At 43.5% G+C, this 26,890-nt stretch overlaps 1 protein-coding gene across 4 annotated transcripts; it reads left to right on the top strand.

Annotated features, from left to right (window-relative positions):
- The first annotated feature begins 1,739 nt into the window (after nt 1-1,739).
- On the top strand, nt 1,740-23,009 carry CCNL2 (cyclin L2). 4 transcript variants are annotated; one of them, XM_060758955.2, is made up of 11 exons: nt 1,742-2,124; nt 5,801-5,875; nt 5,968-6,077; nt 7,618-7,738; nt 9,922-9,986; nt 15,142-15,241; nt 16,783-16,887; nt 18,536-18,677; nt 18,769-18,886; nt 18,997-19,089; nt 21,713-23,009. In XM_060758955.2, the coding sequence occupies exons 1-11, from the start codon at nt 1,768-1,770 to the stop codon at nt 22,068-22,070; spliced, it is 1,644 nt and encodes a 547-aa protein (XP_060614938.2). In that variant the 5' UTR covers nt 1,742-1,767; the 3' UTR covers nt 22,071-23,009. The 4 variants fall into 4 exon arrangements, 3 of the variants coding, with proteins under 3 accessions (XP_060614942.2, XP_060614938.2, XP_060614940.2); XR_010910434.1 differs by lacking the exons at nt 15,142-15,241; nt 16,783-16,887; nt 18,536-18,677; ... (1 more) ...; nt 18,997-19,089; nt 21,713-23,009 and adding exons at nt 11,780-11,889; nt 14,468-14,553 and having other exon boundaries at nt 1,740-2,124; XM_060758957.2 differs by lacking the exons at nt 1,742-2,124; nt 5,801-5,875; nt 5,968-6,077; nt 7,618-7,738; nt 9,922-9,986 and adding an exon at nt 11,808-11,889.
- The last annotated feature ends 3,881 nt before the right edge of the window (nt 23,010-26,890 follow it).

Below are 26,890 nucleotides of genomic sequence, written 5' to 3'. Positions count from 1 at the left end.
ACAGGGAGCCCTGGCGTGGACTGGTCCATGAGGTCACGAAGAGTCAGAGACGACTGAACGAGTGAACAACAAACAACATAATAATATATAATATACTGCAATATTATTAGTATTACATGTAATATATGATTATATTATTAAATATACTGTATTATAAATATATTGTATTACATTGTGTTATTAATATACACTAATTTTAATACAATATAATATAGAATATTATGATATACTGCAATATTATTAGTAATATTACAGTACATGTAATATATAACTGCGCCCGTACCTTGGGAAGTCTGACTTGGCCACGGTAGTCCACACTCTGGTTACATCCCGTTTAGACTACTGCAACGCTCTCTACGTGGGGTTGCCTTTGAAGACGGCTCGGAAGCTCCAATTAGTCCAACGTTCGGCAGCCATGATATTAACAGGAGCGGAGCGCAGGGAGCATACTACTCCTTTGCTGCACCAGCTCCACTAGCTGCCGATGTGCTACCGGGCTGAATTCAAAGTGCTGGCGTTGGCCTTTAAAGCCCTAAACGGTTCTGGCCCAACCTACCTATCCGAACGTATCTCGGCCTATCAGCCCACCTGGACCCGAAGATCTTCTGGGGAGGCCCTGCTCTCTATCCCGCCTGCTTCACAGGTGCGGCTGGCGGGGACGAGAGACAGGGCCTTTTCTGTGGTGGCCCCTCGGCTATGGAGCGCCCTTCCCATGGAGGTAAGATCAGCCCCCTCGCTGATGGTGTTCCGAAGAAGATTAAAAACCTGGATGTTCGGATAGGCATTTGGTTAATTCGGTGCAATGAATGTGATGATTAAAGGATTGGTAATATGGACGACGGAACTGGATCACGATTTTAGTCAGGAGATGCTTTGGATTGTTATTGATGTACCAATATTGTGTATTATGTTTTTATGGTTTTAAATTGTATACTGTTGACTATTGTATTTGGTATTTTGTTGTAAACCGCGTTGAGTCGCCAGCTAGGCTGAGAAACAGCGGTATACAAGTACAGTAAATAAATAAATAAATATATTGTACTATATATTATATTATCTACATTTACTAATACAATATAATAGTATATAATATAATATGCTGCAATACTATAAAATACAGCAATTTTATTATTGAATGTTGAATTACATTATATTATTATGAGTTTATACTACTAATTCAATATAATGATATATATTTCTTAAAATACAGCAATTATATTATTAAATGTATTACATTATATTATTATGAGTTTATACTACTAATAATTCAATATAATGATGTATTGCTTAAAATACAGCAACTATATTATTAAATATTGTCTTACATTATATTATTATCAGTTTATACTAATAATTCAATATAATGATATATATTTCTTAAAATACAGCAACTGTATTATTAAATATTGTATTACATTATATTATTATGAGTTTATACTACTAATAGTTCAATATAATGATATATATTTCTTCTTATTATAGTCTGAAGCTGACTGAGTCCTGCTCTGACTAGGCCCAAAGCCTTTGGGAAGAGTTCCTTTGGGGCGCGTTGCATGCTGGGAGAAAGCCTCCCTAACGTCTTTTTTTCCCCTTCATTCGAAACCGAAAAGCAACGCTCCGCCCCCGCCTTTGACGTCACAACGCGGTCGCCCAATAGGAGCGTCCTCTCGGCGGGAGGAGACCAATGGGAGGCGAGGAGGAGGCGAGCCGGGCTGAGGGGGAGACAAAAGCCTCGCGCGAGACAGGAAGAGGCCAGTCGGGGACAAAATGGCCGCCGCGACCACCACGACGACGGGAGGAGCCGCTTCCGCCGCCGCCTCCTCAGCGCCGGGCTTCGGCTCCTCGGCCTCGTCCAACTCCTCGTCGTCGTCCAGCGGCGGACCCGCGGCTTCGGCGGCGTCTCTCCCTCCGCCGGCTCTGCCTCCTCCTCCCGGCGCGGTCCGCATCGGCGACCGGCTCTACTCCGGGGTGCTCATCACGCTGGAGAACTGCCTCCTCTCGGACGACGCGCTTCGCTTCACGCCCTCCATGGGCAGCGGCCTCGACGTCGAGACCGAGGGGCAGCTCCGCATCACCGGCTGCGAGCTCATCCAGGCCGCGGGGATCCTGCTCCGACTCCCTCAGGTACATCCGGGTAGGCCGCACTAGGCCTCAGGCGCCTCGGGGTGGGTTGAAGCCTAGTTTGGAGTAGAATGAGAGAAGGAAAGAAGCCCCAAAGGCTTCGCTAGGCCTCAGGCTCTTCGGGGTGAGTTGAGGCCTAGTTTGGGGTAGAATGAGAGAAGCCCCAAAGGCCTCGCTTGGCCTCAGGAGCCTCGGGGTGGGTTGAGGCCTAGTTCAGGGCGGGAGGAGAGAAGGAAGGAAGCCCCAAAGGTCTCGCTAGGCCTCAGGAGCCTCAGGGTGGGTTGAGGCCTAGCTCGGGGCCGGAGGAGAGAAGGAAAAAAGCCCCAAAGGCTTTGCTAGGCCTCAGGAGCCTCGGGGTCAATTTAGGCCTTGTTCGAGGTTGAATGAGAGAAAGAAGGAAGCCTCAAAGGCTGTGGGGAGAGGCTGGGAAGTGTTGGTTACGCCTCAAGGACCACAGGGTTGATTGAGGCCTAGTTCAGGGCGGGAGGAGAGAAGGAAAGAAGCCCCAAAGGCTTCTCTAGGCCTCAGGCGCCTCCGGGGTGGGTTGAGGCCTAGTTTGGGGTTGAATGAGAGAGGGAAAGAAGCCCGAAAGGCTTCGCTAGGCCTCAGGGTCCTAGGGGTTGATTGAGGCCTAGTTCAGGGTGGAAGAAGAGAAGGAAAGAAGCCTCAAAGGCTTTGCTAGGCCTCAGGAACCTCGAGGTCGATTGAGGCCTTGTTCGGGGTTGAATGGGAGAAAGAAGGAAGCCCCAAATGTTGTGGGGAGAGACTGGGAAGCGTTGGTTGAGTCCTAGTTCAGGACGGGAGGAGAGAAAAAAAGAAGCCCCAAAGGCCGTGGGGAGAGGCTCGAAAGCGTTGTTTAGGCCTCAGGCACCTCGGGGTGGATTAAGGCTTAGTTCGGGGTTGAATGAGAGAAGGAAGGAAGCTCCAAAGGCTGTTGGGAGAGGCTCGGAAGCGTTGGTTAGGCCTCAGGCGCCTCGAGGTGGGTTGAGGCTTAGTTCAGGGCGGGAGGAGAGAAAAAAAGAAGCCCCAAAAGCCGTGGGGAGAGGCTGGGACGTGTTGATCAGGCCTCTGGAAGCTTAGGGTTAGAGTCCTCAGTGTGAGAAGGCCCCAGTGGGAGAAAGGTCTCAGTGTGAGGTACCATAAAATAAGCCATTCTTCAGGAAAAATAAATATAAAACTGTGTTTGGAAGCCTTGGGGAGAGGCTGGGAAACATTGGTCAGGCCTCTGGAAGCTTAGGGCAAGAGTCCTCAGTGTGAGAAGGCCCCAGTGGGAGATACCATGTTACTCTGAAAATAAGCCATTATTGAGGAAAAATATAAAACTGTGTCTTCAAGGTGGATTTAGGCGAAGTTTGGGATGGAAGGAAGCCCCAAAGGTTGTGGGGAGAGGCTGGGACGTGTTGGTCAGGCCTCTGGAAGCTTAGGATTAGAGTCCTCAGTGTGAGAAGGTCCCAGTGGGAGAAAGGTCTCAGTGTGAGATACCATGTTTCTCTGAAAATAAGCCATTTTTGAGGAAAGATAAATATAAAACTATCATCAGGGTGTATTTAGGCCAAGTTCAGGGCGGAAGGAGAGAAGGAAGGAAGCCCCAAAGGCTGTGGGGAGAGGCTGGGAAGCGTTGGTCAGGCCTCTGGAAGCTTAGGCCTCGCTAGGCCTTGGGTGTATGTAAGCCAAGTTTGGGGTGGAAGGAGAGAAGGAAGGAAGCCCCAGAGGCCGTGGGGAGAGGCTCGGAAGTGTTGGTCAGGCCTCTGGACTCATAGGGTTAGGGTTAGAGCCCTCAGTGTCAGAAGGCCCCAGTGGGAGAAAGGCATGTGTGAGGTACCATGTTTCCCTGAAAAAAAGCCATTCTTGAGGAAAAATAAATATAAAACTCTGTCTTCTGGGTAGATTTAGGCCAAGTTTGGGGTGGAAGGAGAGAAGGAAGGAAGCCCCAAAGGCCGTGGGGAGAGGCTGGGAAGCGTTGGTCAGGCCTCTATAAACTTAGGGTTAAATCCCTCAGTGTGAGAATGCCTCAGTGGGAGAAAGGCACCAGTGTGAGGTACCATGTTTCCCTGAAAATAAGCCATTCTTGAGGAAAAATAAATATAAAACTCTGTCTTTGGGGTGGATTGAGGCCAAGTTCGGGGTAGAAGGAGAGAAGGAAGGAAGCCCCAAAGGCCCTGAGGCCTAGCAAAGCCTTACAATATAGTAATATATACAAATATTGTCCAATGCCAAGGCTTGGAAGTGTTGGCCAGTCTTCTGTGTTGTCGAAAGCTTTAACGTCAGGAATCACTGGGTTGCTGTGAGTTTTCCAGGCTGTCTGGCCGTGTTCCAAAAGCATCCTCTCCTGACGTTTCACTCAAAGCCACCCAATAATAAATTTTATTTACATACTGTCCTATCTCCCCAAAAGGACTCAGGGCAGGGAACAATAAGGCCATTAAATTCTAATCAAGGTGGCAGATGGAACATTCACACATGCCTCTAGCAGACAAGAATTCTTTCTCCCATTCTGGACATCATTCCATAGATATATTAACCTCACTTGACTAGTTTCCAACAGACCTCACAACATCTTGATGATGCTTGCCATAGGTGTGGGTGAGACATCAGGAGAGAATGCTTCTGGAGCCTGGCCATATAGCCCAGAAAACTCACAAGTAATACATTTTATTTATATGCTGCCCTATCTCCCTGAAGGGAGTCAGGGTAGGGAACAATAAAATGATATGTTTTGAAAGGCTTTCATGGCCGGAATCTCTAGGTTGCTGTGAGTTTTCCGAGCTGTCTGGCCTTGTACCAGAACCATTCTCTCCTGACGTTTCAACCACATCTATGGCAGGCATCCCCAGAAATTGTGAGGTCCTTTGGGGAGTTCTGCAATCATTGAAAGGTTGTAGCGTTCCCTCGATCCCAGGAAATATTTGGGGCTAGAGTGAGTAGAGGCTTTGAAGCCAAAATATAAGATTTTATAGCCTGTATGGTGGTTCAGACTATCAGGATTGTGGCTGAGACTGAGTTTCTCCCCCTCCCCTGTAAAAACAATGACTTGGTTCAGATTAAAAGAAAAATATTTATGCCTATGTGTGTGGGATAAAGTTAAACTATATATTTTACACAATGTATTTACTAGACTATATGGACTCTGGTTTATAGCAAATACAGAAGTTGATAAGCTACTATACCTGCCACCTGATTGAAATTTCTTCATGAAAGATGGGAGATTTTTGTTCCTTTCAGCAAAACAATGCAACTGAATCCTAGAACAAAAACATGCTGGTTTCCAGATATACTGGAATAACCCAGAATACCTTCAAAAAGTTTCTGTGATTGAATCAGGGAGGAGGGCAGAGAGGGAAATCTTGCTCAATAGAGCAATCCTGCCAATGGCCAGTTCCAGGAAGTGAGTGATGTAAACACTGCTGGAAATTACAGCTTTCCCTTTTGTTGCTCCCCCTTTGTGTTTGCGAAAGTATTCCCGAGGGGGGGGGGGGGGAGACACATTTTTTGTGCTGTGTGTGAGTGGATTAGAACAGTTTTTGTTTCAGTGCTGAAGTGACTTGTGAGTCATCCTACTTTTATTCCAGTTTTAGAGGATATTATTCTCATGCTTTTCAAAACTACCTTCACTTGTGATATCATAGATTTGTATAGATTTGAGACACTGCTCACTGTGATTTTGCTTATTTTTTCCTAGGTGGCCATGGCTACTGGACAGGTGTTGTTCCAGCGTTTCTTTTACACAAAATCATTTGTGAAGCATTCCATGGAGGTATGGCAATTATTTCATGAAATTACCTGGTCCATGTCTACGTTCCAAAATGGAGCATGGTGTTATTTACGTTTCTTATATTTATTTTCCAGCATGTGTCTATGGCCTGTGTTCATTTGGCATCGAAAATTGAAGAGGCTCCAAGGCGTATAAGGGATGTAATTAATGTATTCCACAGACTCCGATATCTGAGAGAGAAAAAGTAAGTAGAATACAGGATGATGGAATTTCGAAGTAACAGTTTTTCAGGCCATTTGGTGATTTAATCCTGACCCTGTTTCCATTCTCAAGGCTATTCTCCTACCTCAAATGTAAATTTGTTCTTTTAGCTAGTGTTTGGATTGGTTGAAGGAATATGTAGAACACTTGGGGGAATTTTTGAACTTCTGTGGGCTAAATAGTTATACTTAAAGGAGTGCCTCCCCAGCTGACAATTGGAGGAACTGTGTTTGTTTGTTTATTTATTTACAGCATTTATACCTGCCCTTCTCACCCCGAAGGGGACGATATATTATTAGCATGGCATAATATTGGTATTATACATTATTATATTATTTATTTATTTATTATTGTAAAATATTTAGTATAGTACAATATTTATTGTACTATACCACTATTTTGCAATAATATTAGTAATTTTACTTGTAATATAAAATATATTATATTATTATATTGTAGTATTACATTGTACTACAATATTATGATCAATATTACATGTATATACAATATATTATCATTATAGGTATTGCACAATATTAGTATCATATATTACTACATTTTACTATACCACTATACTGCAATATTATTAGTAATTTTTCATGTAATATAAAATATATAATTATTATATTGTAGTATTATATTGTATTACAATATTAGTATCATATATTACTATATTGTACTATACCACTATACTGCAATATTATTAGTTATTTTACATGTAATATAAAATATATAAGTATTATATTGTAGTATTATATTGTATTACAATATTATGATCAATATTACATGTATATACAATACATTATAATTATTGGCATTGCACAATATTTGTATATATTACTATATTGTCCTATACCACTATATTGCAATATTATTAGTAATTCTACATGTAATATAAAATATATAATTATTATATTGTAGTATTATATTGTATTACAATATTATGATCAATATTACATGTATATACAATATATTCTAATTATTGGCATTGGACAATATTAGTATCATATATTACTATATTTTACTATACCACTATACTGCAATATTATTAGTAATTTTACATGTAATATAAAATATATAAGTATTATATTGTATTACAATATTGTGATCAATATATGTATATACAATGCATTAAAATTATTAGCATAGCATAATATTAGTATTATATATTACTGTATTGTACTACACAACTATACTACAATATTATTAGTAATATTACATGTAATATATAATATGCAATAATTATCTCATATTATTAGTATTATATTGTATTACCTTATAATATTATCAATATATACATATATATACAATATATTATATTATTAGCACAACAAAATATTAGTAATCTTTCTATTATTATTTATTATAAGTATTATTTCGCAGCACAATATTAGTATTAGTATTTCAGAAGCCTTTCCTTTGCTAAACTTGATAAGGAGGACAGTGCTATGGGATAGGTCCACTGCTGTTTTAGTCTTCAGGCGTTAGATCCAAACTCTTTTTTTTCTTGTTTCCTTCTACAGGAAGCCCGTACCACTAATACTGGATCAGGAATATGTGAACTTGAAGAACCAAATTATAAAGGCTGAGAGGAGAGTTCTTAAGGAATTGGGATTTTGTGTACACGTGAAGCATCCTCATAAGGTTTGTCTTTCTTTTTCACTTTGCAGTGGTGTATGTTCTGTGATACTGTTGGACGACGGAATAGATGAGAGAGGAGTCTTTGGTGCAATGTAGTCGAGCTGTAGTTATAGCATTTGCTGTCTTTGTTTCTCATTTCAAGAAATGCCTACTAGTTGGTCCTGTGATGAGTCAAGACTGGTGGCTTCAGATTTTAAGTGCTCATTATACTTAGCCGTACTTGGATTCCCCACTCCAAGTCCTTAGCATGAAAGGAGCTTATTCTTGTGCATGCAGGTAATACCATTGTGTGTAACTGTTGGATAGTGTGTGATGAGAGTCTGGATTTGATCCTACAGTGAGCACTATACACAATGACACTAAACCTGCAAAGCTATTGTTAGTTCCTAGATCAGCTAATAGCAATATAAGGAGCCATGTTGCTTTTTCGTAGTTTCTCATTTCTTGCTCTGTTTGCTTTATCTTTCTGGTTCCTTTGACCTCAAAAGCACACACAAGGCAGAAGTGTTAGTCTGAGGGAGCCCTCGGTGTTAGCAGAAGTTTCTGAGAAGGGCCTCAGTGTGAGAAGGCTTCCATGTTATTTCACCTCAGTGGGAGAAAGGCCTCAGTCTGAGAGAGCCCTCAGTGGGAGAAGGCCGCAGTGTGAGAAAGGCTTCAGAGGTACCATGTTTCCCTGAAAATAATCCATACTGTGTCTTCTTGAGGAAAAATAGCTATAAGACGGAAGCTGCAATTACTCCAATGCTCAGCAGCCAGGCTATTAACGGGAGCGCAGGGTACATCCACTGGCTGCCAATTAGCTTCCGAGCACAATTCAAAGTGCTGATGTTAACCTACAAAACCCTATACGGTTCCGGCCCAGTTTACTTGTCCCCTATGAACATCAAGGATGTTAAGATCATCTGAAGGGGCCCTGCTCTCAGTCCCGCCACATTCGCAATTATGTCTGGTGGGAACGAGAGACAGGGCCTTCTCTGTGGTGGCCCCTCAGCTATGGAACTCTCTCCTGATTGAGATCAGATCTGCCCCCTCCCTCCTGACCTTCAGAAAGCTAGTGAAATCCAGAGTAATACCTGCAATAGACTTAAGTTATTGACCACATATGCCGACTAAGTTGGACATGATTTTATCCTGGTGATTTGGCTTATATGTATTTTATCCTGTATGTATTTTAATCTGTTGTTTTCTGTATGTTGTTTTAGACTTTATTATGAGTATTGAATCCTTGCTGTTAGCCGGTCTGAGTCCCTGTATGGAGGTAGCGAAGATTAGGATGTAAAAGTTTTAAATAATAATAATGCTTTTCAGAGAAACGTGGCTTCTCACATTGAGGGCTTTCTCAGACTGAGGCCTTTCTCTCACTGAGGCGAAATAACATTGAGGCCTTCTCATACTGAGGCCTACTAACACACTGAGTCCCTTCTCTCAGAGACCTCTGGTAACAACTGAGGACTGCTAAGCTACAGGAACACCTGCTTATATAGAATTACAGCTTTTGCCGGTCTGAGTCCCTCTACGGAGGTAGAGAAGATCAGAATATAAAAGTTTTAAATGATAATAATTCTTTTCAGAGAAACAGGTACCTCACACTGAGGTCTTTCTCACACTGAGGGCTTTCTCAGACTGAGGCAAAATAACATTAAGACCTTCTCATACTGAGGCCCTTCTCTCGGAGACCTCTGTTAACAACAGGAACACCTGCTTATATAGAATTGCAGCTTTTGCTGAGCCATTGCACCCATTTAACCCTTTCAGTGCTTGACTCATATTTTTATTATTAAGAATACCTCGGTAAAGGCAAAGGTATTCCCCTGACATTAAGTCCAGTCGTGTCTGACTCTGGGGGTTGGTGCTCATCTCAATTTCTAAGCTGAGGAGCCGGCGTTGTCCATAGACACCTCCAAGGTCATGTGGCTGGCATGGCTGCATTTTTAATATTTTTGATGTAAACCACCTGTCATTGAGGTCCAGACTGAAGGAGGAAGGCATAAGGAGATGCTTGACACCATACATTAATGATATTGATCTGCATATTGATCTGAATTTCACATCCTTCTAAGGCATGCTTTTTGCAGTCTGTAAACACCGCGGAGTTGTCGGTCCAGGTCAGATCGATAACACTCTAACTTAAAACGGTTCTCTTGCAACATGGTCACCCGTATAACTCAATCACCCATATCTTCCAGATTATCGTTATGTACCTTCAGGTATTAGAATGTGAACGTAACCAACACCTGGTCCAGACCTCATGGTAAGTTGACGTTTCTTGTTTCTCTTGGGGGGCCGGCAGGGCAGTGGCAGAAAGAAATGTCATTGTTTGGGGGCAGTTGGGTCTGTGTTTGCTTGGCTGCCCGGTTTGTGGCGTTCCCTTGAAGTTGGCGGGGCCTCTTTGTTTGAGGTTGAAAAAGTGCCCTAATGGTAAGAGAGCTTGGATGTTCCCCAGTGCATTTTCTTTCTCTATTCTCAGCCCTTCCAATTGTGCTGAAATGAAAATATCCTTATATGAGAGGGAGTGAAAAGATGGTGGCCTTGCTGAATCAACCAAAGGCCTGTTGAGGCTAGGGCTGTATTTCCTGCAGCGAAAGTTGGTGGCCCTTTAGCTGCTCAGTAGCGGCTCTCTCTTCCCGTTGGTTCTACTTCATTACACCTTAATGCAGTGTTTCTCAACCTTCCTTATTCCGCGATCCCTTAACACAGTTCCCCATGTTGTGGTGGCCCCCAACCATAACATTATTTTCATTGCTACTTCATAACTGTAATTTTGCTACTGTTATGAATTCTAATGTAAATATCTGATATGCAGATTGTACTTCCATTCACTGGACCAAATTTGGCACAAATCCCCGATACACCAAAATTCAAATACTGGTGGGGTCGAGGGGGATTGATTTTGTCATACAGGAGTTGTAGTTGCTGGGATTTATAATTCACCTATGATCAAAGAGCATTCTGAATGCTACCAACGATGAAATTGAACCAATCTTGGCACGCAGAATACCCATGACTGACAGAAAATACTGGAAGCGTTTGGTGGGCATTGACCTTGAGATTTGGAGTTGTAGTTCACCTAGATCCAGAGAGCAATGTGAATTCCAACAATGATAGGTTTGGACTAGGCACAGATACTCAATATGCCCAAATGTGAACACTGGTGGGGTTTGGGAAATGTAAACCTTGACATTTGAGAGTTATAGTTGCTGGGATTTATAGTTCACCTACAATCAAAGAGCATTCTGAACTCCACCAATGATGGAATCACACCAAGCTTGGCACACAGAACTTCCATGACTGACAGAAAATACTGGAAGGGTTTGGTGAGCTTAACCTTGAGTTTGGGAATTGTAGTTCACCTACCTCCAGAGAACACTGTGGACTCAAACAATGATAGATCGGGACCAAACTTGTCACAAATATTCAATATGCTTAAATGTGAACACTGGTGGAGTTTGAGGGAAATAGACCTTGACGTAAGGGAGACTCCCTCCAGCCATGCACGCTCTCCCCCTCCCACACATGTACACCACGCTGCCATGCACCAAGCACACCTGCTCTTCCCTGCTTGCTCAACATGCCCAAATGTGAACACTGGTGAAGTTTGGGGAAAATAGATCTTGACATTTGGGAGACTCTCTCCAGCCACACACACTCTCCCCTGTGTTTTCCGATGGTCATTGGCGACCCCTCTGACACCCTCTCACGACCCCAAGGTTGAGAAACACTGCCTTAATATGTTGTTATGAATGAAAGAGTGCTTTCTTTGGTCATGCCATCATTGGACTTGAGAACGGGTCATGAAACAGTCCTTTCCAAACAATTCAAGCAAGTTTTCTGCTGCTCATCCTCAATATTATAATGCCGTGCTTTCTTTTTTTGACTGTTCTTTTGTTTTGTGGATCATATTATTTGTTTTTGAGGCAATGTTGGGGGACCTGTGAAACTGACATGATGTAAAATGGCTCTAGAAGCAATGTGTGAACTGTGTCTGGTGCTCTTTTGGAGGAGAACCTCTTTTGACTCTTCTTTTCTGTACTCTTTTGATCAAAGGGTAGCCTCTGAGGGTAAGTGACTAAGACTTCTCCTCTGCTGCCCAAGCGCTATGGTGTCTTCAGTCAAACCCAAGCAGGCTCCACAGAGAGAAGGCTGACTCTAGACAGGTGGTATGCCAACACTAGTAGAGTTAACAACTGGCCAACTTCTGCTTGTCCTTTCTTTTTCCAACCTGTTGACGTTTTATTTGCACAGTTGCAAGTGCTACCGTTTTACTGCCAGGATGTTTACATCTTTTCAGTACAAATGCATAATAAACATGGGTTTAAAATAGTACTGGGTTTCAAGGGGGGAGGGAGTTGAAGTCTATCTAAATGTGTTATTTGTAATACCTGTATTTTAAGAAGTATAAAACCTGAGCTTTGCAATAAAGCAGTGGCTCCCAACCTGTGGCCCGCAAGGACTCAAATATGGTCCACGCCCTCACCGTTACTACACAATTGCAACAAGACCTACTGGTCTCACGAAGTCCTTTTATAGTGCCGAGGCTTATTAAATATGGTTTTCTGTGGGCAATCAGATGCTACTGGATGGCATATGTTCTGTATCAGAAACTAGAGCTGATGTAGTCCATCCAATGCAATTTTCTGAATCAGCTGATGTGGTCTATCTAATACAATTTTCTGACTCAGCTGATGTGGTCTGTCCAGTGCCATTTTCTGGCTCAGCTGATATGGTCTATCCGATACAATTTTTGGAATCGGCTAATGTGGTCTATCCAATGCCATTTTCTGACTCAGCTGATGTCTATCCAATGCAATTTCCTGACTCAGCTGATGTCGTCTATCCAATGCAGTTTTCTTAATCAGCTGATGTGGTCTATCCAATGCCGTTCTGACTCAGTACCCCAAATAAACAAACCAAATCTAAAGTTGACCAAAAACCAATTCATAACCATTTTGATACTATTGCTGATACTATCCCTGGTCAAAAAAAGGTTGGGAGCCGTTGCAATAAAGAGATGTGTCCCTCTGTTGTAGTCCCCACATTATACACCTACATCATGTCTCTTACTGAGGCTGAAAAGTTGAATCCTAGCCACAGTTACTTCTTTGTGCCCAGTAGGATTTTATCAATATTTGTTCATTAATAACGAATAAGCTTGAATTATGTGGGACTCTGAAAACTAGTTTGTTTATGTTCTTATTCTCTGCTATGTAATGAGTAAAAATGGAAACTTAAGATCTCACAGGGGGTATTAAGCCCTTTGGTTCCTTCCGTGGTGGTTGCTGGCATTTGTGTATCCTCCATTGGCAGTGGCTTAACCCCAAAGGAAGGATGCCATTAGATCTGCATGGCTACTGCCATTTGGATTCATTTGGATTGCTTGCTTGTACATCTCTGAAATTGGGCCCATTTCTGAAAGCCAGCCTGTTATTTAGCATTCCAGCAGAGATTGGGTGACACCATCACCAACAGTTTGGATCCATTTGGAAGAGAGAGGACATCTTTCCCAATCCCTCTCCTCTGTAGGAAACTTCCTTATTGATCTGTCTTGAAAATACTGGAAATGGGATGCTATGAGTTTTCTGGGTTGTCTAGCCATGTTCCAGAAGCATTCTCTTCTGACGTTTTGCCCACATCTATGGCAGGCATCCTCAGAGGTTGTGAGGTCTGTTGGAAACTAGGCAAGTGGAATGTCCAGGGTGGGAGAAAGAACTCTTGTCTGTTGGAAGTAGGTGTAACTGTTGTAAATGGCTACCTTCATTATCATTTGATGGCCTTGCAGCTTCATTGCCTGGGGGAATCCTTTGTTTGCAGGTGTTAGCAGTTCCTGATTGATTCTTGTCTGGACTTCCCCCTTTTCTGGGTGTTGCTCTTTATTTAAATAAAGAGCAATAAATAAGCATTTCATGGTCTTGCAGCTTCAATGCCTGGCTGGTTCCTGCCTGGGGGAATCCTTTGTTGGTGGGTATTAGCTAGCCTTGATTGATTCATGCCTGGAATTTCCTGTGTTTTTTTAGTGTTGCCCTATATTTGGGTGTTGCTCTTTGCTTATTTAAATGAATAGCAACACCCAAAAGGCAGGTGAATTCCTCACAACCTCTGAGGATTTTTTGGTGTGTGTGTCAGGAGCGACTTGAGAAACTGCAAGTCGCTTCTGGTGTGAGAATTGGCCGTCTGCAAGGACGTTGTAAGGTTATTTTGATCAAAAATATCAAAATATTTGATACTTCAAAATATTTGATATTTATATCAAAATATAAAATATTATAATTTGATATTTTACCATCCTTGTGGGGGGCTACTCTCGTGACCCCACACAGGGAGTTTGAGCTGACAGTTTGAGCTCACCCGCCCTGTCCCCGGATTCGAGCCTCTGACCTGTCGGTTCTGGTAGCACAAGGGTTTAGCCCAGTACGCCACCTCTGAGGATGCCGGGCAGAGATGTGAGTGAAACGTTAGGAGAGAATGCTTCTGAACTTGGTGAGACAGCCCGGAAAACTCACAACAACCCAGTGATTCCAGCCATGAAAATTTGAAATTTTGGTTATAGTATAATACAATACAATACAGTACAAAACTTTATTACCAGATTCTATTTTGTTTGTGTTTTTGTTTTAAATGGTAATTACAATTGTTAAAAAAAAGAAAAGAATGTGTGACCTTATTTATTTTTTGAAATTGCATAAGTGCAATGTGTCAAAATGTACTGACTGTGGGTCGTGTGCAATGTTTTTACAGTCTGCCTCATTCTATGAACATTTATTTTGAGCCACCTTGTTGCAGTGTGGGCGGTCTGGAGGCGGCCCAGGGACAATCCATTGAGGAACACTACTCGAGCATCGTCCCCTGGCAGCCATAGCGCTGAACGCCAAGACTGAACTGCTGTATTTTGCGGTCTGAAAGAAACTGACGTGTGCTGTGCTTTTCCTGAGTGGACGCATTTCTCTCCAAAGGAAGACGGCAAGAGAAGAAGTTAATGTTTTGGAAGGAAGACATCCTCACGTTGGCTGGATCTCCCTCTTCAGACTGTCTGTTTTGTTTTGAATTTGCATGCAAGGGTTTAAGCCTAGCTCTTGATGACAATTCTTCACGTTGTACCCCAAATCAAAATACAAAGTGGTGCTCTGAATGAGAATAGGCCAGTAGGAGATAGCAACAGAAAAGTGAAGTTAAAATTGGTTCTCTTTCCTAACACGCCAGCATCCTAGTTCATTATTTTCCGACGGACGCCCTTCTCCGGGAGGGAGTTGTCCATTGTAACATCTTGTCAGCTTTCACAGAGTTTTCTAGCATTCAAGCCTAGCTGTAGAATGCCTAGAGAGCTAGCTCCCAGTAGCCTTTTCCAAAAAGTGTTAGCCCAAGGAAGGATGTGGTAGGGCTCTGCAATTTTCCCGTCTTCTGTGTCTCCTCAGGAATTACATGAACGACAGCCTGCGGACCGATGTCTTTGTACGATTCCACCCGGAGAGTATCGCTTGCGCCTGCATTTACCTTGCCGCTAGGACACTCGAGGTTTGTAGGTCTTCTGCTCTTGTTTCCCAGTGTTCCTGATTCTTTAGGGTGGGATCCAAGGGACCCAGCCAGGGAAGGGTTAGCCCAGGCATGGGCAAACTTTCTAGCTTGGGGGCTGCATGCTAGCACACCCTGCTAGGAGGAATGGCTGTCCAGTGATGGGAGGGAGGGAGGAAGGGAAGGATGGAAGGAGAAAAAGGGAGGAAGGGAAGGAGGGAGGGAGGAATAAAAGAGAGAAGGAAGGATGGAAGGAGGAGAAGGAAGGAAGGAAAGAGAAAAAAGGAAGGAAGGACAAAAGGGAGGAAAGGAAGGATGGATGGATGGAGAAAGAGGGAGAGAGGGAAGGAGGAAGGGAAGAGAGAAGGAAGGAAAGACAAAAGGGAAGGATGGAAGAAAGAGAAGGAAGGAGGAAAGGTGGAAGAGAAAGATTGAAAGGAAGGATGGAAGAAGAAAGAGGAGAGGGAAGGAGGGAAGAAAGAAGGAAGGGAGAAAGAAAAGGGAAGGAAGGACAACGGAGGAAGAGAAGGATGGAAGGAGAAAGAGAGAGGGAAGGACGGAGGAAAGACAAAAGGGAAGGATGAAAGGGTGGAAGAGAAGGATGGAAGGAAAAAGGGAGGGAGGAAAGAGGGAAGGATGAAAGGAGAAAGAGGGAAGGAAGGAAAGACAAAAGGGATGAAAGGGTGGAAGGGAAGGATGGAAGGAGAGAGGAAAGACAAAAGGGAAGGAGGGAAGGGAAGAATGAAAGAAGAAATGGAGGATGAGAAGGATGGAAGGAGAGGGAAAGAAGGACATAATGTAGGAAGGGAAGCATGGAAGGAGAAAGGGAGAGAGGGAGGAGCGGAAGGAAGGAAGGAGAAAGAGGAGAGAAGGACCAATGAAGTGGAAGGAGGGAAGGAAAGGCAAAATGGAATGAAGAATGAAATGATGGTAGGGAAGGATGGAAGGAAAGAAGGAGGAAAGGGAAGAGAAGGAGAGGGAGGAAAGAGGGAAGGATGGAAGGAAAAGAAAAGAAGGATGAAAGGAAGATAAGGACGAATAAATGAATGAAAAAGAAAGAATGAGACAAAATGGAAGGAGAAAGAGGGAAGGAAGGAAGGAGAAAGGGAAGGAAGGATGGAAGGGTGGAATGGAAGAAAATCAAGGAAAGAGAGAAGGAAGGAAGGATAAGATGGTGAGCGAGAGGAGGGTCTGAGAAAAGAGCCCAAGGGGCCACATTCGACCCCTGGGCCTGGGTTTGCCCGTACCTAGATTAGTCTGATGTCTAGTCTTACAAATGACGGGGCATTAGCTTGTGCAGAATACACAGGGAAGACTAAATATTATCTTTGTTTACGAGCAAGCCTGAAAATTCATGATCAGCATAGAAATCTACTGTATACTTAGTCAAATCAATAATATTAGGCTAGATGGAGCATTGGCCTCATTTGTTTTTGTTGGATATATTAAGCTAATAGATGGGTATCTTGTGGCATTGAGAAGTTATTAAATTGGGTTGAAATCGATATTTCCATTGATGATAAACTGGGCACGATTATTTACAGATTGCACTTCCAAATCGTCCCCACTGGTTTTTACTTTTTGGAGCGACGGAGGAAGAAATTCAGGAGATCTGCGTTAAAATTCTACAGCTGTATACACGCAAAAAGGTTTGTTCTGTGAGCCCTTCCAAAAGGGGACTAGAATGCGAGGGGATAGATTATAAGAAGACACTAGCCGTCCCCTGCCACGCGTTGTTGTGGCCCACATGGGGGTTCTGTGTGGGAGGTTTGGCCCAATTCTATCATTGGTGGGGTTCAGAATGCTCTGTGATTGTAGGTGAACTATAAATCCCAGAAACTACAACTCCTGAATCTCAAGATTCTCTTTTCCCCAAACTCCGCCAGTGTTCACATTTGGGCATATTGAGTATTTGTGTAGAGTTTGGTCCAGATCCATCATTGTTTGAGTCCACAGTGATCTCTGGATGTAGATGAACTACAACTCCAAAACCAAAGGACACCCACCAAACCCTTCCAGTATTTTCTGTTGGTCATGGGAGAACTGTGTGCCAAGTTTGGTTCAATTCCATCGTTGGTAGAGTTCAGAATGCTCTTTGATTTTAGGTGAACTAGAAATCCCAGCAACGACAACTCCCAAATGACAAAAATCAATTTTTTTGAGTGAAGGACATACATTGGGTTGTTAGGTGTCTTGTGTCCAAATTTGGTGTCAATTTGTCCAGTGCTTTTTGATTTCTGTTAATCCCACCAACGAACATTACAATTTTATTTATATAGACTAGCTGTACCCGCCACGCATTGCTGTGGCCAACCGTCCCTCCCTCTTTCTTTCCTTCCTTCCCTCCTTCCTTCCTTTTTCTTCTTCTCTCTTTCCTTCCTTCTCTACCTTTCCTTCCTTCCCCCCTTTTTCTTTAGCTCTTTTTTCTCTAATTTCTTCCTTCCCTACTTCCTTCCTTCATTTTTTGCTTCCATCCTTTCTTCTTTTTCCTTCCCTCCCTTTCTCTCTCCTTCTTTCCCTCCTTCCTTCACTCCCTCTTTCCTTCCTTCCTTCCTTCCTTCCTTCCCTTTTTTCTTTCTTTCTCTCCTTCCTTTCTTCTCTACCTTTCCTTCCTTCCCCCTTTTTTATTTTCTTTTTTCTCTCATTTCTTCCTTCCCTGCCTATTTCCCTCTTTCCTTCTTTGCTTCCTTCCTTTGCATTTTGCTACCATCTTTCCTTCTCTCCCTCTTTCTCTCCTTCTTTCCCTCCTTCCTTCGTTCCCTCTTTCCTTCCTTCCCTTTTTTCGTTCCTTCTTTCTTTCCTTCCCTCTCTACCTCTTTCCTTCCTTTCCCCTTTTTTCTTTTCCTTCCCCCTTTTCTCCTTTCTTCCTTCTCTACCTCTTTCCTCCCTTCTCTCTTTGCTTCTTTATTTCTCTACCTTTCTCTTTCTCTCTCTCTTTCTCCCCTCCTTTCCCTCCCTCTTCCTTCCTTTTTTTCTGTATTATCATTTAGCTTTTTGGGGTTTTTAAGTCCTTTTCACTGTTTTGGGTTTTTTTAATATAAGTTATGGCCACTCGTTGGTCTGTTAGGGGTATAGTGTCCAAATTTCGTGTGAGTTTGTCCAGTGGGTTTTGAGTTATGTTAATCCCACAAACAAACATGACATTTTTATTTATATAGATAATCAGAAATATATTTTTTCTGATGGTCTCTGGCGACCCCTTTGAAACCCCCCTCTTGAGTCCCGACCCCCAAGTTAAGAAACACTGGTATACATAGTACAGACCTTCTGAAACCGCCTATCTCTTTGGATTCCTAGGTGGATTTGGCTGTTCTGGAAGGCCGAGTCGAGAAGAAGAAGTTAGCCATTGAAGAGGCAAAAGCACACGCCAAAGGGCTCTTACCTGATGGGACACCCGGCTTAGACAGTGTGTCGGGATTTTCTCCTGTCCCCAAAACCGGTATGTATTCGGGAGTAGCATCCCAGTTTCAATTGTGTCTCACTCCACTTAATGGCTCATCAAAACAATCTTTTCTTTCCTACTTCTTTAGAATCTCCAAAGGAAATGAAAGGTACCAAGCCTTCCCCACTTGCTGTGCAGGCGGTTAAAAATGCCAAGAGGAAAATGGAAGGGACCAAGAGGGTGAAATCGAATAGTCCCATCAACGGGTAAGGGCCTTGCATTGCATCTTTTCTTATTATTTTTGAGTGTTTTTTCTCATTAATGCGGCCTCTGTTTCTCCGTTGATCCTTAAAGCTGTTTCTTAACTTTGTGACAGTGTTCAGAAAGGTCGAGAGAGCAGGAGTCGGAGTGGAAGCCGAGACCAGAGTTATTCCCGGTCAGCCTCAAGATCACCTTCTCCAAAACAGAGGTATGTCAACTCTGATTAAACCATTATTCTGATCTTCTTCAATGGAAATGGGCTGATGTATCCTTCCAATAATAATAATAGAGTAAATGTAATAACAATAAGAGAGTTAAATAATAAATGTAATAATAACACTAATAGAGAAAAATGATAAATGTAATAAGAGAGTAAAATAATGTCATAATAATAAATAGTGAAAATATTAAATGTAATAAGAATAATAAATATTTATTTTATTTATTTATTTACAACATTTATATCCCGCCCTTCTCACCCCGAAGAGGACTCAGAGCAGCTTACAAGTAAAAAGTAAATACAATATATTATATTATTACCATAGCACAATATTAATATTATATATTACATTGTACTATTTCGTGTCAGGAGCAAGTTGCTTCTGGTGTGAGAGAATTGGCCGTCTGCAAGGACGTTGCCCAGGGGACGCCGGGATGATTTGATGTTTTTATCATCCTTGTGGGAGGCTTCTCTCATGTCCCTGCATGAAGAGCTGGAGTTGATAGAGGGAGCTCATTCGCCTCTCCCCGGATTCGAACCTGCGACCTGTCGGTCTTCAGTCCTGCCAGCACAGGGGTTTAACCCACTGTGCCACTGGGGGCTCCATTGTACTATAACATTATACTGTAATATTATTAGTAATATTACATTTAATATCATACACACACACACACACACACACACACACTTGATATAAAATATATAAATAGAGAAAAATAATAAATATAATATGAGTAAAATAATGTAAATGTAATAATAACAATAATAAATAGAGAAAAATAATAAATGTAATAATAATAAGAGTAAAATGTAAATTAATTTATTTACTTTATTTCTTTACCGCTTTTCTCAGCCCTCAGGCGACTCAAAGCGGTGATGTGATAATAATAGGTTGCTATAGGTTTTTTTTCGGGCTATATGGACATGTTCTGGGGTCCCCAGATGTTTTTGGCCTACAACTCCCAGAAATCCCAACCAGTTTAGCAGCTGTTAGGATTTCTGGGAGTTGAAGGCCAAAAACATCTGGGGACCCCAGGTTGAGAACCACTGCTCTAGAGGCATTCTCTCCTGACGTTTCGCCGTCATCTATGGCAAGCATCCTCAGAGGTAGTGAGGTCATATTGCCCGAAAAAATCTACAACAACCCAGTGATTCCGGCCATGAAAGCCTTCGACAATACAGTGATAATAATATAGTAAAATAATAAATGTAATAACAATAATAAATAGAGAAAAATAATAAATGTAATAATAACAATAAATAGACAATTTATTGTTGTTATTACATTATTATTTTTCTCTATTATTGTTACTACATTTATTTTATTCTATTATCACATTTATTAATATAAATGATCAGTTTTAGTGGTATATCTGAGCTTTATTTTCCTCTTCCCTGGTTTCATTAAAGTATAAATATTTATTAATATAAATAACAATCCAAATACATCGATAATACGTATAAAACATCATAAAATAGCAATTTAATAATATACATTCAAAATCTTATGGCATAACTAGCCGTCTCCTGCCATGCGTTGCTGTGGCCCACATGGGGGTTCTGTGTGGGAGGTTTGCCCCAATTCTATTGTTGGTGTGGTTCAGAATGCACTGTGATTGTAGGTGAACTATAAATCCCAGCAACTACAACTCCCAAATGTCAAGATTCTATTTTCCCCAAACTCCACCAGTGTTCACATTTGGGCATATTGAGTATTTGTGTAGAGTTTGGTCCAGATCCATCATTGTTTGAGTCCATAGTGATCTCTGGATGTAGGTGAACTACAACTCCAGAACCAAAGGACACTGCCCACCAAAGCCTTCCAGTATTTTCTGTTGGTCATGGGAGTTCTGTGTGCCAAGTTTGGTTCAATTCCATCGTTGGTGGGGTTCAGAATGCTCTGTGAATGTAGGTGAACTATAAATCCCAGCAACTACAACTCCCAAATTTCAAGGTCTTTCCCCCCCAAATTCCATATGTGTTGGTCATATTTGAGCATATGGAATGTTTGTGCCGTTTGGTCCAGATCCATCATTGTTTGAGTCCACAGTGCTCTCTGGATGTAGGTGAACTACAACTCCAAAACTCAAGGTCAATGCCTAATGAACAAACCCTTCCAGTATTTTCTGTTGGTCAGGGGAGTTCTGTGTGCCAAGTTTGGTTCAATTCCATCGTTGGTGGGGTTCAGAATGCTCTTTGATTGTAGGGGAACTATAAATCCCAGTAACTACAACTCCCAAATATCAAGGTCTGTTTTCCCCAAACCCCACCAATGTTCACACTTGGGCACATTGAGTATTCATACCAAGTTTGGTCTATAAATCCCAGCAACTATAACTCCCTAATGACAAAATCCTAATTTTTTGAGTGATGGTCACTCCTTGTGCTGTGAGACATTTTGTTGCCAAATTTCGTGTGATTTCGGTCATTGGTTCTTTTGTTTTTAAGGTACTCATTATGCACAGAGCATTTTCATATATATAGATGTCAAATCATATTGCACTTTGTTCCAGTCCATAAACCTTATGGTGTTTTGTACATATTTTTAGGGCTGCCCTTGAGGGGGACACAGGTCGCAAACTTACTTTTTCTCTCTCCTCTTCTTCCTTAGGAAAAGCGAAAGCTACTCTCCGTCGAGTGGCTCCAAATCCCACAGCCGTTCGAGGAGCCGCAGCGATTCCCCGCCGCGGCAGTTCAACCACGGCGCTTCCAGTTACAAAGGCTCCAAGATGCGGAGCTACAAGAAGGCCAAGGGGTACAAGTACGCCTCCCCGAAGCAGCGGAAGTCCCGCAGCCGGAGCTCGTCGCGGTCCAGGAGCCGCTCGCGGGAACGCTCGGACCACTCCGGGAAGTACAAGAAGAAAAGCCACTACTACCGGGATCAGAGGCCCGAGCGGCCACACTCCTACGAGCGGCCCAGCCATCGCTACGAGAGGGACCATCCTGGCCACAGTCGGCACAGGAGGTGAAGCGGATCGGACAAAATGCCAAAGCGGAGGGTTCGGCATGGCGCCTATTTCGATCTAGGCTCTTGCGCGGGAACTCGGAAACGTACCGGATGTGTGGGGGATTTTTGGAATCTCTGTCCTTGCAATGTGGGAGAGCCACTCTCTTGGGATCGTCTGTCAGTCATGTCAGACTATTGATGCTCTTTCGCGCTTTGGGAGCCGGATTGTGTCCAGATCTGTGGGGAGAATGGCCTTGTGGGACTCTTCCAAGATGGCCTCCCCATTCTTTTTGCCCCAAAGAGTCTCGGAAACTCATCGCTCGGTGCTAACAGCGGTCCTTGTATTTTTCTCTCTCTCTCTCTTTTGCAATGGATGTGATTGCATTGTATAACATATGGTGAATTTTTTCTTTTTTTAGGATCAATGCCTATATTAGGCAGCCCTTTTGTGTATATATTTCTCTCTTGTTATTGGAACAGTTTTAAGGACAAGGGAAGGCCTTAACACTTCCAAAAAGCGCATACGTGTTTTCTTTCGATTTGGGGGAGACTTGTATACCTGGCTATGGAAAACGTTCAATCCTTCTCTTCTGCCCCCCATTTTTTTTTGGCGACAGGACTCTGGAAATGTGAAAAAGTATTTAGATTCCTTGTGTTGGAAGTGGTCTATTTTTAAAAACAAGGGTGGGATGCCTGGTGCTGGCCACCAGCTCAGGACTTGGCGATGCTTTTGGTATAATATAATGTTTTAAGTGGTTTAGATAAACTTCTTTACTCAGGATCTTTACAGAGATGCCCACGAACCCCTCGTTTGTCCATCCCTTGCTTGCTTAAGAGAAGTCTTTTTTTTTCTATTGAGAGAGAAAAACGTATGCGGCGCAGGAATATCAGTTTTAGTGGTATATCTGAGCTTTTTTTCCTCTTCCCTGGTTTCATTAAAGTATTTGATTTTGTATTTAAACATGCTGCCTTTGTCTGCAAGCTGCTTGGAAAACCTGTTTTAATTGAAAAGCGTTCAGATCATGTGCTTAACTCAGGCATGGGCAAGCTTTCTAACTTCCTCTGTTCTTTCGGAGGCAGAAAGTTAGCAAAAAACTAAACATTTGGATCCCAAAGGGATTCAGTGTGAGAGGCCTCAGTATGAGAACACCTCACTGTTAGTAGGCCTCACTGTGAGGTAGGCCTCAGTGTGCAAGAACGTGTGCGTAGACAGGAAACATTTGGACCCCAAAGAGTTCAGTGTGAGAGCCCACAGTATGAGAACACCTCACTGTTAGTAGGCCTCACTGTGAGGTAGGCCTCAATGTGAGAGAATGTGCATGGATGGGAAACTTTTGGACCCATAAAGGGGTTCAGTGTGAGAGGCCACAGTATGAGAACGCCTCACTGTTAGTAGGCCTCACCGTGCAAGAAGGTGTGTGTGGACAGGAAACATTTGGACTCCAAAGGGGTTCAGTGTGACAGGCCACAGTATGAGAACACTTCACTGTTGTGAGGTAGGCCTCAGTTTGTGATAAGGTATGGGTGGATGGGAAACATTTGGACCCCAAAGGGGTTCAGTGTGAGAGGCCTCAGTATGAGAACACCTCACTGTTAGTAGGCCTTACTGTGAGATAGGCCTCAGTGTGAGAGAATGTGCATGGATGGGAAACTTTTGGACCCTTTAAAGGGGTTCAGTGTGAGAGGCCACAGTATGAGAACGCTTCACTGTTAAAAGGCCTCAGTGTGAGGTAGGCCTCAGTGTGCGAGAAGGTGTGCGTGAATGGGAAACATTTGGATCCCAAAGGGATTCAGTGTGAGAGGCCTCAGTATGAGAATGCCTCACTGTTCATAGGCCTCAGTATGTGAGAAGGTGTGCGTGGACAAGAAACATTTGGACCCCAAAAGGGTTCAGTGTGAGACGCCTCACTGTTAGTAGGCCTCAGTGTGAGGTAGGCCTCAAGTGTGTGGGAAGGTGTGCGTGGACGGGAAACATTTGGACTCCAAAGGGGTTCGGTGTGAGACACCTCACTGTTAGTAGGCCTCAGTGTGAGGTAGGCCTCGGTGTGTGAGGTGGTGTGTGTGGACGGGAAACATTTGGACTCCAAGGGGGTTCAGAGTGAGAGGCCACAGTATGAGAAAGCTTCACTGTTAGTAGGCCTCTGTGTGTGAGAAGGTGAGTGTGAATCCCAAAGGGGTTGGCTGTGGTCAGGGTGAGATGACAGACGGGAGAGAAAAAGTGTACTCATGAGACCCTGTATTGCCTACTCCTAATATGGAATCATAGAGCTGGAAGAGACCCCCAAGGGCCATTCAGTCCATCCCCTTGCCATGCAAGAGGGCACAAACAAAGCACTCCCGATAGACAGCCTCTACGGAAAAGCCTCCAGAGAAGAAGATTCCACCACACTCGGAGGGAGCCTATGCCACTCTCCGGGAAGTTCTTCCTAATCTTTTCAGTGGAATCTCTTTTCCTGCCATTTGAATCCATGGCTCCCTTGTTCCCTGGTCTCTAGAGCAGCAGGAAGTCAGTTCCTTCTCCTCAACAGGACACCCTTTGAAATCTTGAAACATGGTTCTCTTGTTCCCTCTTGACCTTCTCTTCTTCCAGGTAAACATCCCCCAGGAGAAAGGAAAAAGAGAAGGAAGGCAGGAAGAGAAGGATGGAAAGAAGAAGAGAACGGAGGGAGGAAGGAAGCAAAGAGAGAAGGAAGGAAAAACAAAAGGGAAGGAAGGAGAAACAGGGAGGAAGGGAGAAAAGGGGGAGGGAAGGAAGGACGAAAGGGAGGCGAGGGAGGAAAGAATAAAGGGAGAAAGAAGGATGGAAGGGACGGGAGGGAGGAAAGAAGTAACTAAAGACAAAAGGGAAGGAAGGAAGGAATGAGAAAGGGAAGGAGGAAGAAAAGGGAAGGAGGGAGATAAGGAAGAAGGAAAGAGGGGAAGGAAGGAAAGGTGGAGGAGAATGGAGGGAGGGAAGGAGGAAGGAAAGGGAAAAGGTAGGGGAAGGATGGATGGAAGAGAATGGAGGGGAGGGACGGAAGAGATAAGGAAGGAAAGACAAAAGGGAATGTGGAATGTCCAGGGAGGGAGAAAGAACTCTTGTCCGCTTGAGACAAGTGTGAATGTTGCCATTGGCCAGCTTAATTACCATCCCAACAAAGGATTCCCCCAGGCAGGGAGCTGCCAGGCATTGAAGCTGTGGAATGGGAGAAAGAAATCTTGTCTGTTTGAGGCAGGTGTGAGTGTCGCAATTGGCCACCTTGATTAGCATTCAATGGCTGCTCTCTGCCTGGGGGAATCCTTTGTTGGGAGGTGATTAGCTGGCCCTGATTGTTTCTTGTCTGTCTGTTAAATTCTAATCAAGGTGGCCAATTGCAGCATTTACACCGGCCTTAAGCAGACGAGTTCTTTCCGGACAAGAAACATTTTTTTGGTCGTGTCAGGAGCGACTTGAGAAACTGCAAGTCACTTCTGGTGTGAGAGAATTGGCCGTCTACAAGGACGTTGCCCAGGGGACGCCTGGATGATTTGATGTTTTTATCATCCTTGTGGGAGGCTTCTCTCATGTCCCCGCATGAGGAGCTGGAGTTGATAGAGGGAGCTCATCCGCCTCTCCCCGGATTCGAACCTGCAACCTACTGGTCTTCAGTCCTGCCGTCACAGGGGTTTAACCCACTGCGCCACAGGGTTAAACAATAATCACCTCCCAACAAAGGATTCCCCCAGGCAGTAAGAAGCAAGGCCTTGAAAATTGCTAGGCCATTAAATGCTAATCAAGGTGGCCAATTGCAACATTCACACCGGCCTCAAGCAGACCAGAGTTCTTTCTCCCATCCTGGACATCATTCCACAGATATATAAACCCCACTTTCCTAGTTTCCAACATACCTCGCAACCTCTGAGGATGCCTGCCATAGATGCAGGTGAAACGTCAGGAGAAAATGCTTATGGAACATGGCCAGACAGCCTGGAAAACTCAGCAATCATGTGATTCCGGCCATGAAAGCTTTCGACAACACACAGAACCTGTTGTCCTTTGAGGCATATGCAAATGTTGCCATTGGCAGCTTTGATTAGCATTGAATGGCCTTGCAGCTTCAAAGACTGGCTGGTTGCTTCCGGGGGGGGGGAGAGATCCTTTGTTGGAAGGTGTTAGCTGGCCCTCATTGTTTCCTGTGGACTTTCCGCAGATATATAAACCTCGCTTGCCTAGTTTCCAACAGACCTCACAACCTCTGAGGATGCTTGCCATAGATGTGGGCGAAACGTCAGGAGAGAATGCTTCTGGAACATGGCCAGACAGCTTGGAAAACTCAGAAACCCAGTGATTCTGGCCATTAAAGCCTTCGACAACACACAGAACTCTTTGTCCTTTGAGGCATATGCATATGCAAATGATTAGCATTGAATGGCCTTGCAGCTTCAAAGACTGGCTGGTTGCGTCCTGGGGGGAGAATCCTTTGTTGGAAGGTGTTAGCTGGCCCTCATTGTTTCCTGTGGACATTCCGGAGATATATAAACCTTGCTTGTTTAGTTTCCAACCTCTGAGGATGCCTGCCATAGATGCGGGCGAAACGTCAGGAGAAAATGCTTCTGGAACATGGCCAGACAGCCTGGAAAACTCAAGCAACCCTGTAATTCCAGCCATGAAGGCCTTCAAAAATGTTTATCCCCGATTATCTAGCAGTGCGGACTGACACATATAATCCAGATTAAAGCAGAAAACCTGGGATCAAGAAGATATCCAGGTTGACTCCACTGTGCTATTCTATGTGCCACCTCTAGGGGGAGGCAGAGCCCATTGCAATTTCCTTCTAGGCGGAACCTTAGGAGCGGGTGTGTGTTGCTGGGAGGGACGATGAG

This window comes from Anolis sagrei, chromosome 13, assembly GCF_037176765.1.
Source record: "Anolis sagrei isolate rAnoSag1 chromosome 13, rAnoSag1.mat, whole genome shotgun sequence".
Taxonomy (NCBI): Eukaryota; Metazoa; Chordata; class Lepidosauria; order Squamata; family Dactyloidae; genus Anolis; species Anolis sagrei.
The sequence above is the reverse complement of the archived record's forward strand: the minus strand, read 5'-3'. Positions and strand labels throughout refer to the sequence as shown.

Bases quoted from the DNA above. Each gene is read 5' to 3' on its own strand.
- CCNL2 (XM_060758955.2), top strand. From the start codon at position 1,768: ATGGCCGCCGCGACCACCACGACGACGGGAGGAGCCGCTTCCGCCGCC. The intron at 18,887-18,996 runs GTAAGGGCCTTG...ACTTTGTGACAG, and splicing joins TCGAATAGTCCCATCAACGG to TGTTCAGAAAGGTCGAGAGA. The intron at 19,090-21,712 runs GTATGTCAACTC...CTTCTTCCTTAG, and splicing joins TCACCTTCTCCAAAACAGAG to GAAAAGCGAAAGCTACTCTC.